The following is a 13,497-nucleotide window of genomic DNA, read 5'->3' as shown; positions in this document are numbered from 1 at the left end:
TATCAAAACAACATAATGCGCAAATAATAAGGTATACTACTCTTGCAATTCCGAGAAAATCTCAAGAAAAGTCTTATGCGTCTACTATGAAAGTGATGTATTTGTGCGGATGTTCCAGCAGCAAGAAGTCATTGTGGTCAAGTGGTTTGGCGGCACAGTAGCTCAGCGTGTTCAGTCAGACGGTTAACTGCCTTCTGTAATGAAGAAACTGAGTGAACGGATCAACAGTGAACTTCAATGGGTGTTATGGGACGTCCGCCCCGAACAAATGCAACGAACAAAATGATATAAAAAAGTGGTTGGAATTCGCTAACAGCAAGCGAGGCGTGGAGAACGCATTAGTTCTAAGGGAAGAAATTAGTATACAAACCATCTCTGAATGCTTTTGAACATCAAACATTTAATTTGCATAAAGCTTACTTGTGTGAACATTACATAAATTCATGCGTAATTTGATAATTGACACAGAGTATTTCACATGTGATATTCTTTCTTCTTTACTGACAAGGGGGCTTATGTGTAAAATAACCCTATAAGTTGTTCTCATAGCGTAGATGATAGTGCACGTGAATGGTAAGCCTTGGTTCGGGTTCGATCCTTACTAGTGTCCGACGTCTAAGTTTTGGTATCGCTCTCATATTCGGCTTTAGTTTTACTTTTTTACAGCTATAGATTTTATTTTTTATTTTCTTATTGCAAAGTAAATTCCCATGCACTGTCGCCGACAGTTAAATAATTACATAATGACGTAATGAACCCCGCAAACGCTTCTTTTAATCTATTTTTTCTTCATCACTGATCACTTGATTTAATTTATGTGAGGAAAAAAAACATGAATTTTCATGAAGTTATAGTTAAATTAGTATTTTACTTGGCTATTTACTATTCTTAATTAAATTTTCAACGACGAGGGTCAGGCTTGGATCGCTCAAGTCAAACCTCGATAAATAAGGATGCGAATGGAGTTATTCGCAATCAGTAATATAGTAAGTCTCAATGTGACAGACCACAAGAGTAATGTACAATCACTTGTCGTATGTGCTCTCGACATCACACTTTGCAGGATATTATTTGTCATACAGACACGGAAAACAAATTGAAACTACATGCAAATACTTAATGCAAATCCAAGTGGTTTTCTTTTTCATTACATTACGTCTCAAATGTCACATAAATTAAATAATATGACCAGTGATGAAAAGTAATTGATTGGTAATTATGCTTGAACGGAAATCGAACCGTCGCCTCATACACGATCATCTTATGAACCCTGAGCACTAATCACTTTTTTAACTCATTTTGTTCATTATCGTTCATTCTGTTTGTTCGGGGCGGACGTCCCCTGAAGCTTGTTCAGTTTCAACATTGTTCCATTAACTCAGTTTTCAGACACGTCATACTTCCTTTCAGATTTTCTACGAATAGCCAGAGTAGTGCACAGTTATACTTGCACATTATGTTGTTTTAATGGCCTACTAAAGGTGTACAAAGTCTGAAGTAAATCCTTGATCTCTATGTCATGGCCTCCCCTTGTAAGTAAATAATGCATCCAAATTCTCGTACAAATTAGCTGCAACACGAAAACCGAAAATTTTTCGGTGCTCATGTATAGTTCTCTCGGATTGCAAGGCCAGTATCTTAAGTCTTCGTGACGTAATCAGCATTTTTCGAACTAAAAACTACCTTTCAGAAAGCTAAATCTCTGCTGATCTGATAAAAATAACCACATTCAAACGAGAGGTATGTCAAAAACTGTAGTTTTTCATTGGTAATGAAGAATAAAAGCGCAGGAATTAAACGCACCATCGCAATTTCCTTGAGGTATCCCGCAACCTAGTGACCAAGGTCAACAGCCCTCACTTATGTTGCGGTTTACGCGGAGCGCTAAGCATGACGTCACGTATTTGCTGGCAGGCCTTTTTTTCGTCGGAGGCAGCTCACCGCGCCTCAGGCAGCTGACTGTTATAAGGAACGATTAACAAGTTTCTGTTCAAAGACCGTACACTCTAGGGTCGCTATGCCAACCAGTCAAAATCTCATCCGTTTGGTAAACTGCTGCGTGAAGAGCTCCGTAACTGTCTGCTGTACATCGTCTTCCGACAGGAATCGTCAACACTTCGAGGTCATTTTTAAGCGACCGAAGGCATGGTAGTCGCATGGAGAGAGATCAGGACTATAGTGCTGTTGCTCTAGTGCCTACCACTAGAGTTGGCGTAACACCTACGTTACGACATTTGCGATATGGAAACGTGAGTTATCACGAAGCAGTAGCACCCGTTGCCACAACCAAAGATAAATGTCAGCGAATACCACATGGTATATCTGGAGTTGTATTTTGGATGGTATATTCTGTTGTATATTATGTTGTATTTATTTGTTGTATATTCTGTTAAATTTTCTATGGTATACCACATGGTACCCGCTGACACTTTTTTCGGATGTATTTTGGATGGTTTTCCAGTCAGTTGGCAGTTGATGTTGGAGTGCTGACATCACAGTTACAGGTAGCGTAAACCAGTTATGTTGGCAACTGACGCAGCGTATACATGAATCGTGATAACCCCTTCAACATCAACTAAGGCCTGAAGATAGCGCACTGAAGCGCCGAACTGGTAGCTACACAGTAAATTAGATCACAATGTCGTGGCCTCCCCTTGTAAGTAAATAATGCATCCTAATTCTCGTAAAAATTAGCTGCAACACGAAAACCGAAAATTTTTCAGTGCTCATGTATAGTTCTTCTCTCGGATTTCAAGGCCAGTATGTTAAGTCTTCGTGACGTAATCAGCATTTTTTGAACTAAAAAGAAAACTACCTTTCCGAAAGCTAAACCTCTGGTGATCTGATAAAAGTAACCATATTCAAACGAGAGGTACGTCAATGACTATAATTTTTCATTGGTGATGAAGATGAAGGGAACCAGCGGAAAAATGATCCTATCGGAGCACAGAAAAGGTTGTATGCTCCTGCTTAAAAGACAGACTGAAAGTGGGTACTAATTGCATTATTCTGTCTGCCTCATCAACTTAAAACATTTTCTCAAGCATTATGCGGTGCGAATATTTTGTCACTTTTTTATGTTGAGAGAGAAGGAGACAGTAGCAGTAGGAAAGACACGCAGAAGTAATAAATACTGGAAGATAGCAGACAGTGGTTGAGGTACTGAAAGAGCGAAGGAGCCAATGGCTGCGTCTGTGACAGAGAAAAGGGACACAATGGCAGTGGAACATAGTTGACTGTGACAGAACAGTGTTAGAAAATTGTAAGAAAATGAAACACCTACAGCCATCCTTGTGATCTTATTTATCCTGTAGCTATCAGTTTCGGCTTCAGTACGCCATCATTCAGACCTTAGTTGATGCTGAAGGGATTATCACGATCCATATATACGCTGTGTCAGTGGCCAACATAACTGGTTTGCGCTGACTATCTGTAACTGTGATGCCAGCACTCCAACCATCTACTGGAGAACCATTTGAAATACAACAACCATAGACAAATGTCAGCGAATACCACATGGTATCTTTGGATGTTGTATTTGGATGGTATATTCTGTTGTATATTATGTTGTATATATTTGTTGTATATTCTGTTATATTTTCTATGGTATACCACATGGAATCCGCTGACACTTTCTGTGGATGTATTTTGGATGGTTTTCCAGTCAGTTGGCAGGTGATGGATGGAATGCTGACATCACAGTTACAGTTAGCGTAAACCAGTTATGTTGACAACTGACGCAGCGTATGTATGAATCGTGATAACCCCTTCAGCATCAACTAAGGCCAACTAAGGCCTGAAGATGGCGCACTGAAGCGCCGAAACAGGTAGCTACACAATAAAAAAGATCATAAAGACGGCTGTAGGCGCTTCATTTTCTTACAGTAGTGAACTGTCGTGGTCGCCAAGACCGCAGTCAAAATAATGGACATACCAAAAGTGCTAGCAAATGGTTAAAGAAGACAATACCATTGGAAGAGGCATAAAGAGAAGGAGAAAGTGGAAGTGGGAGAGAGCCAGAGACAGAGGATGTGACAGTGACAACGAGGAGGTGTGAGAGAGAGAGTGACAGTGGGAAGAGGCAGCAGCAGTGCAAAGAATGACATAGTAGCAGTATGATATAGCAAAAAAAAGCGCGAATGTGTTCGCCTGCCACAATTTTTGGGGAAATTTTACAGGTGCTGAGGAAGGTAGAATGAGACAGCTGGTACCCCAATTTCCAATCAGAGTCTTTTGAATAAACAGGAACGTATTGGCATATTTGGTGCGAGTATAGGAGTATTTTTCCGCTTGTTATACACTCGCATTCAGGAGAAAACAGAGCACCTTGGACGTCTAGAGATAGGACGTTCGTATTCACAGGATACGTACACTATTATGTTCCGCACAAATGATCAGCATTTCAGTCGCCACGGGTCAGCATGTGTCCTGTTGCCTAACAGTCAAAGGGTCTGCCATGAGCCACGATAACTTGTTCCAAGTGTGATGACATCGACGCATATGAGGCGCAAATGGCACCCTGTGGTACAGCCATCCATGCTGGATTCACCTGGTTCCAAAGTTCAGCTGTGTGGTTGGCATTGGGTCACAGCACTGCACCTGTCATTTCACCATGTCCCATACATATTTGATTGGCGACAAGTCTCGTGATCTGGCGGGCCAAGGCGAAACACTAACATACTGTGACATCAAGAGGGCACATGTTCGTGCAGCAACAGCATACCACGTCATAAGAGATTGAGTTGGCGCTGTATGTCTTGTGCGAACGCAGTCACTGAGATGCCGCTCCCCCTGCCTGCGGTGAACCAAAATGCGGCCTTCGTTTCCCAAGAAACAGAACCTGTATTCGTCCGAAAACACTATCTGGTGCCATTCCTGTCTCCAGTGACGTCGTTTCGTACACCATTGCTGTCTAGCATGTTTCTGCGCATTCGTCAAAGGTAAGCGGAGATGCGGATGACGCGCACGTTACCATTGCCGTAATAAACAGCAATGGACTGTCAGTCCTGATAGTGTAAGATGTGTTCCACTTTTGTGCCAGAGCCGAGAAGAAAGCAGATGTGTCCTGCAATGCCATTCGGAAGAGGTGTCGATCTTCATGGTGTTACGTCGGCGCCATTTGTTACGATATTATATAAAAAATTATATATATATATATATATATATATATATATATATATATATATATATATATATATATTTAATTTATCAACATTAATTTTTCTTTTGTTAGAGCATGATTCTTTCTCTCAGGGATATTATCTTTTGTTATCACATTTACGTACGTGCATAAGTAAATATGAAACGGGTTCTTGAAGGGCAGCTGTTATTCATGTACCAACTTTAGATTTTGAACGTGATGACTAAAATATAGTTGCCGCAAACTAAATTGAATGTAATTTTGTTAATATCTATTTATTGATTGCAATGCAAGGCTCGAGAGAATTTCGATTGTTGCCGTGGAGCGGCAAAGAAAAAACTTACTGAACTCATGGAATCTGTATAATATAAAAATGAGTTTTAACGTAAATTAATTATCTGTTGCAATTTAAAATGGTTCTTACAACGAAATCTCTCGCATTTACAGTTACTGTTAACACTGAAAAATGAATTAATACTTCGGCGCGTAATGGCCGACCAGAGGCTGCATCGGAAGATGAGCTTCCCGCAGCGCAAATTAATGAAAAAATGCTTATTAAAAATAATTAGCCACTGTGAGCATTTGAGGTGACAACTACTACAAAGAAATTCATTTTGTGATAATAATAATAAGTTTATTTTAGTAGAATACAGAATAACTTACATAAAATATGTGTAGCTGCTCAATGGCTGCCTTCCGTATCGCGAAACAAAACAGTGTATGTACCATAAAGTACGTCCTTCCTCCTCCGCCGTACAATCTCGTCTCTTTCGATCCTTTTTTTTTATTTTCATAGACATTAAATAAAGATGCTACTCTTAAATTATCGCTGCATATCAGTTGTTTCAAGAACATTAACTGTATCTTTTATACTAATTATATTCATAAAATACGTTAACTACGGTTTACAACCGATAAAAACGTCAATATTTATGTGACGTACCGTCACAACGGGGCACGGGCGGGGGGGTTAATCTGGGTGGTGCGATCTGAGCCGTCTTGTCGTGTTGTACGGCCTTCCGTGAACCATTCTCGATCCCCCTCCCTTGTTCTGCAGAAACACGAGCAGCAATTTCCCGGATGGATGCATCACATTCCCTCATGCCAAAAATGGACCCTCTTTCAAACTCATTGATTTGAAGGTACGGTTCGTGCATTCAATTTGCGAGGCATCCTGCACGTCTACTCAAATTACACTGACCCGTTACCTTCGGTTTATAGCGACAACTATAGCCGCAGGCACACTCTACCGATAGGTGGTGTTGCCCCACGATATCGATGTTGACCTTGAACCGCGGGCCGACATGGTTTAAATGATTATATCGTTTCTGCAGAATATCCTAATATACATGTCGGGTGAATATGAACGTCCTGTCTCTAGTTATTCAAGGTGTTCTGTTTTTTCTGAACGTGAGTGTTCGGTAGCAGGCCAGCCTGCTGCTGTGTGTGGTCTGCTCCCGTTAATCACCGCCTTTGCTGCGGCGAGCCCTGCCCTCGATCAATATCGATGTTCATGAGCGAAACCAGTCATAGTCTGGTTCTTCGGCCGTGATTCTGCAACGTGTAAAGGAATTGGAAAGACTATCACATTATTGCATTTACTGTACGTTGGAAGATTGCGAATACTGATGGCCGCACCTGGAGTAAAAAATTTCCGAGGTGTTACTGCTCCCCCATTCGGATCTCCAGGTGGCTATTACTTCAGGGAGTGTCATCAAATCAGGATCAGGATACTGAACGTAAGACCATTTCAAAGAGCAGGAAAACTGGAAAATCTGAGGAGAGAAATGGACAAACCTGGAGTGAACATAATTGGTTTATACGAGATTGCAGTGCCTGTGTTATTCTGCTGACTGCGGCGACCACAGCCGTTACGAAACACATCAGATGAATTCTCAACTGCGAATAATGACTACCATCAGCTATAGAATGGAATGACGGCAGTGAAAATCTGTGCCGGACCTGGACTCGAACCCGGTAATCCCGCTTATCGCGATTACGTCTGATCTGTACGGGAATGCGCGAGTACAGATCGCAGACGTATGGTTGATGACATATGGAAGTTTCGGTCTGGCCGTGAATCGTGCACGGATAGCCAAATGGTAAGGCGACCGCTCGCGATAAGCGGGATTACCGGGTTCGAGTCCAGGTCCTGCACAGATTTTCACTGCCGTCATTCCATTCTATAGCTGATGGTAGTCACTATTCGCAATTGAGAATTCATCTGATGTAATTGGTTTAAGTGATGTGAAGCAGGCAGATAGTGGTGAAATAGTGTCAGATAATTACACAATGTTTTACTTCGAAGGAATAGTACGCTATCTATGAGGTGGACCAAGGGCAGATTCTGATGGCCCGGAGGCTCGGCACGAACGCTTCAGCAACTGCACGACTTGTTGGGTGTTAGAGGAGTGCTGTGGTGAGTGCCTTCAACACATGGCGAAACCAAGGTCAAACCACATCAAAACGTCGTAAGGTTGGGCGGTCATCCCTCATTATAGATGTCGGACGTTGTATGTTGAGCAGAGTGGTAAAACGAGACAGGAGGCGAACTGTGACCGAAATAACACCAAACTTTAATGGTGGGCAATGTACAAGTGTGTCTGAACACACAGTGCACCTAACACTGGTAGAGATGGGCCTCCGCAGCCGACGACCCATGCATGTGCCAATGTTTACACCACGACACTGTCAACTACGACTGAAATGGATACGTGACCATCGGCACTGGACGTTGGTGCAGTGACAGAGCGTTAATTGGTCTGATGAATCCCGATACCTTCTTCATCATGCCGATGGGAAGGCACGAATCTGTCGTCTTCCAGGGGAACAACTCCCTGACACCTGGACTGCGAGACGGAGACAAGCTGGCTGGCAGAGTCGTGTCTAGACGTATCAGGGGTCCATATCACTCCAACTGCACACGCCCCACATCACTACAGAGCCTCCACCATCTTGAACAGTCCCCTGCTGGCATGCAGGGTCCAAGGATTCATGAGGCTGTCTCCATACCCGTACACCTCTATCCGCTCGATACAATTTGAAAAGAGTCTTGTCCGATCACTCAATATGTTTCCAGTCATCAACAGTCCATTGTCGGTTGTGACAGGCCCAGGCGAGGCTTAAAGCTTTGTGTCGTACAGTCATCAAGGGTACACGAGTGGGCCTTCGGCTCCGAAAGCCCATATCGATGATGTTTCGTTGAATGGTTCGCAATCTGACACTTGTTCACGGCCCAGCATTCAGATCTGCAGCAATTTGCGTGAGGGTTGCACTTCTGTCACGTTAAACGTTTCTCTTGAGTCGCCATTGGTCCCGTTCTTGCAGGACCTTTTTCCGGCCGCATCGATGTCGAAGATTGGATGTTTTACAGGATTCCTGATATTCACGGCACACTCGTGAAATGATCGTACGGAAAATCCTCACTTCATCGCTACGTCGGCGATGCTGTCTCCTATCACTCGTGCTCCGACTATAACACCACTTCCAAACTCACTTAAATCTTGATTATCTGCCATTGTATGAGCAGTAACCGTTCTAACATATATAGGCGTTGTCGACCGCAGCGCCGTATTCTGCCTGTTTACGTAGCTTTGTATTTGAATACGGATGCCTATACCAGTTTCTTTGGCGCTTTAGTATATTTCCACTGTATTCTGCATTGCAAACGCTGTTATCAATTACTAAAAGCCTATTTGGCATATCATTTATAAATATGTAATTTAACGAATGGCTTCATGCAGAGCTAGGTGGGACATATAACTAAGGCTCCTATATCATGAAAAGTATTGTTTATCTCTGTTCCCTACTGCGTGTCACAAATACAGACATTTTTTTTCGCTGACTAGTTTCACCTGAAATCATTTTGTCTATTATCTATCAATCTGTTCTTATTAAGACCATTATACAATTTGCCATATACATTTCCCTCAGTTACAATTGCGCCATTCTATGATTTCTGTGCCATATATTTGTAAGGTTACGCAAGAATGTACGTTTTCTGTACGGTTAATAATTTCTTTTTGGATAATAGCAGGCGAAGACAGTGGTTTGATATACAGTTTACTCATAGCAATAGAATTTTTTTCTGTTGCTAATACCTCTAAATAAAAAATTACACAATGTCCACTAATGAAAATTTCTCCTTGATTTGATTTACATTTATTTTCAGTTGCATCTGTTTCGGTTATATGTAATTATAAAATTGTTGATACATTTTTGTTGCTTTTAAAACTGGCATTATTGTGTCCAAACAAAGCTGTTAATTTTAAAGCCAGAGTTATTGCTACATAAATATTTTAACGCACACTTATCGAATTAAAAAACTTTTCATTGTTAATAAAAACAACGGATGATATAAAAATGATATGACATTATGGTCCCTTTCTGCTGATTCTCGTGTTTGATTTTTTAATATAATACTTTATCCACCTACTCTCTTACCGCCAGCGAAGCCCCTGATGGACATTAGTTTAATACACAACTGCTTAGAATAAGTCTCTTCTGATTTTCACCCATATTTCGTCCAATTATTCCAAAGTTCCAAGATCACAGGCTTTTTAACTCAAAGGATAGGCCTTTATGTACTTAATATTACAACGCTATAATTTGCTACTGCAATCTATAATTAACAAATTCTGACACACATTTGGAATCTGTTTCAGATATCCCAATGTCATTCGATGCGGCATTAGGTAAGTGTAGTAACACCTTTAATAGTCTGTATATATTTTAAATGAAAATGATGTTCCAGATCAGTGTTCCACAATCTCTTATTACTCACAGTACATGCAGATGGGCCTAACCCAACATCGTACACCAACATGTCTGCCTCCTCAAAATCGTGTTAATCTTAATATAATTATTGGATAATCATTGTATATATAATCATTGTATAATCATTTATTATTATTATTTCTTTCCTTTCTAAGACGCTATGTCTGGTTAAAAATGGAAAGTGACACAGACCTTGATCAAGCGTGACTTCCTTTTAACTGTACGGTATATGTTACATTGCATTCAGGAACTTTTGTGTAAATGAACATGTATCAATAATTACAGATTTCTGTAGTTGTACATATACGTTTGGATGTAGCTGTATTGCGTTGATGTACTGGTGGATATTGTGTGGTATGACTCCTGTAGTTGATAGTATAATTGGTATAATGTCAACTTTATCCTGATGCCACATGTCCTTGACTTCCTCAGCCAGTTGGATGTATTTTTCAATTTTTTCTCCTGTTTTCTTCTGTATATTTGTTCTATTGGGTATGGATATTTCGATTAGTTGTGTTAATTTCTTCTTTTTATTGGTGAGTATGATGTCAGGTTTGTTATGTGGTGTTGTTTTATCTGTTATAATGGTTCTGTTCCAGTATAATTTGTATTCATCATTCTCCAGTACATTTTGTGGTGCATACTTGTATGTGGGAACATGTTGTTTTATTAGTTTATGTTGTATGGCAAGTTGTTGATGTATTATTTTTGCTACATTGTCATGTCTTCTGGCGTATTCTGTATTTGCTAGTATTGTACATCCGCTTGTGATGTGATCTGCTGTTTCTGTTTGTTGTTTGCAAAGTCTACCTTTATCTGTTGTGGTATTGGGATCTTTAATAATATGCTTGCTGTAATATCTGGTATTTATTGTTTGATCCTGTATTGCAATCATGAATCTTTCCATCTCACTGTATATATTGCCTTTTCTTAATCATGTGTTGGATGCATCTTGATCAATGTGTGGCTGTGTTAGATGATACGGGTGCTTGCCGTGTAGTGTTTTCTTTTTCGAATTTACTTTCTTCATATCTGTTGCTGTTGTGTGATCTAAAGGGTTGTAGAAGTGTTTATGAAATTGCAGTAGTGTAGCTGATGTATTTATATATGTGATTGCTTTGTGTATTTTGCTAGTTTCTGCTCGTTCTATAAAGAATTTTCTTAAATTGTCTACCTGTCCATAATGTAGGTTTTTTATGTCGATAAATCCCCTTCCTCCTTCCTTTCTGCTTAATGTGAATCTTTATGTTGCTGAATGTACGTGATGTATTCTATATTTGTGGCACTGTGATAGTGTAAGTATACTGAGTTTTTCTAGGTCTGTGTTACTCCATTTCACTACTCCAAATGAGTAGGTCAATATTGGTATAACATAAGTATTTATAGCTTTTGTCTTGTTTCTTGCTGTCAGTTCTGTTTCCAGTATTTTTGTTAGTCTTTGTCTATATTTTTCTTTTAGTTCTTCTTTAATATTTGTAATATCTATTCCTATGTTTTGTCTGTATCCTAGATATTTATAGGCATCTGTTTTTCCATCGCTTCTATGCAGTCGCTGTGGTTATCCAATATGTAATCTTCCTGTTTAGTGTGTTTTCCCTTGACTATGCTATTTTTCTTACATTTGTCTGTTCCAAAAGCCATACTTATATCATTGCTGAATCCTTCTGTTATCTTTAGTAATTGGTTGAGTTGTTGATTTGTTGCTGCCAGTAGTTTTAGATCATCCATGTATAGCAAATGTGTGATTTTGTGCGGGTATGTTCCAGTAATATTGTATCCATAATTCGTATTATTTAGCATGTTGGATAGTGGGTTCAGTGCAAGGCAGAACCAGAAAGGACTTAATGAGCCTCCTTGGTATATTCCACACTTAATCTGTATTGGCTGTGATGTGATATTATTTGAATTTCTTTGGATATTAAGTGTGGTTTTCCAATTTTTCATTACTATGTTTAGGAACTGTATCAATTTAGGATCTACTTTGTATATTTCCAATATTTGTAGTAACCATGAGTGGGGTACACTATCAAAGGCTTTTTGGTAATCAATGTATGCGCAGTGTAGCGACCTTTGTTTAGTTTTAGCTTGATATGTCACCTCTCCATCTATTATCAGATGCTCTTTACATCCTTGTGCTCCTTTGCAGCAGCCATTTTGTTCTTCATTTATAATTTTGTTCTGTGTTGTATGTGTCATTAATTTCTGTGTAATGACTGAAGTTAATATTTTGTATATTGTTGGTAGGCATGTTATGGGGCGATATTTAGCTGCTTGATCTTTAGGTTAAAGATAAGTTATTACATGTGTAAGTGTATCAGGGAATGTGTATGGGCCTTCAATGTAACTGTTAAATAATTTAGTTAGATGTGAATGTGTTGAGGTGAACGTCTTTAGCCAGAAACTTGCTATTTTATCTTTTCCAGGGGCTTTCTAGTTGTGAGTAGAATTAATTGCTCGGGTGACTTTATGTTGCAAAATCATCACTTCAGGCATTTGTGGTATTATCTTGTATGCGTCTGTTTCTGCTTGTATCCACCGTGCATGCCTGTTATATTGTACCGGATTTGACCATATGTTGCTCCAGAAGTGTTCCATGTCTGTTATGTTTGGTGGATTGTCTATTTTAATGTGTGAGTTATCTATTGTCTGGTAAAATTTCTTTTGGTTTGTGTTGAATGTTTGGTTTTGTTTTCTTCTATTTTCGCTTTTTTGTATCTTCTAAGTCGTTTGGCCAATGCTTTTCACCTAATTGCTCTATCGCTTCTTGTTGTGAGATTTTACCTAACCTTTTTCGTTTTTTGTCTGATATTTCATTTCTTATAAATTGTGTTAGCTGACCGATGTCTTTTCTCAGTTGTTCTATTCTGATCTGTAGCCTGTGTTGCCATGCTGGTTTTGTCGGTTTCTTCTGTGTGTTGGTTGGTTCTGATCTCTGCCTAGTGTGTATATTTAGTGTAGTGAGTGCTCCTATATAAGCCAGTAGTTGTAACCCTTCCATAGTTGTATTTTCATTTATTTTGTTGTGTATGATTGTGTTGATAGTTGTTATTGTTGTTTCGACTTGTGGGTTATTTGGTAGTCTATGTAAAAATGGTCTAATGTCAGTATTTGTGTATTTGTATTCTATATATGTCAGCTGAAATTTTTGTTCTATATCTAACATGTATGTCACTTTGTGTTCTATTGGTGCCTGTTCTGGTGGCTGTCTTAAGATTTCGTTTTCCTCTGATTGCTTCATTGATGCGTGTTGTTCTTTGTTTGTTTGCTCTGGGATGTTTGAGTCTATTACTGTATTTTCTTCTTCTTCTGGTTGCATATTATTTTGTTCCGGTATTTGTCGTACTTGTTGTTTGATGTTTTCTAATTCTGGCTGGGTTATCCTGTTATTTTTTATTATTACACGGATCTGATCAGCTAGTCGTTGTTCTGTTAAAAATTTTAATTCTGGGTATCTGGTAATAAATGTTGTGTATACTTGTGATCTGTATCCAGTTGTGTTGGTTCCTAAGTTTGTTGCTTGGTAATAACAGAACATGAGGTGTCGGCTAACTTCATCTGACCATCTCATCCTCTGTCTTTGT

General features: G+C 39.5%; 1 protein-coding gene across 4 annotated transcripts in view; it reads left to right on the top strand.

Moving 5' to 3' along the window:
* Positions 1-13,497, top strand: part of LOC124785945 (inter-alpha-trypsin inhibitor heavy chain H4-like) — a 213,198-nt gene that overhangs the window by 146,737 nt on the left and 52,964 nt on the right. For all 4 annotated transcript variants that reach the window (XM_047254225.1, XM_047254223.1, XM_047254224.1 and 1 more), the window contains exon 13: positions 9,805-9,834. In XM_047254225.1, coding sequence (XP_047110181.1) covers positions 9,805-9,834 — 30 coding nt within the window. The remainder of the gene's footprint in view (positions 1-9,804; positions 9,835-13,497) is intronic.

Source organism: Schistocerca piceifrons, chromosome 1 (assembly GCF_021461385.2).
Source record: "Schistocerca piceifrons isolate TAMUIC-IGC-003096 chromosome 1, iqSchPice1.1, whole genome shotgun sequence".
In the NCBI taxonomy this organism is placed as follows: Eukaryota; Metazoa; Arthropoda; class Insecta; order Orthoptera; family Acrididae; genus Schistocerca; species Schistocerca piceifrons.
Note: the sequence above shows the minus strand (reverse complement) of the source record. Positions and strands in the feature narration are given on the sequence as shown.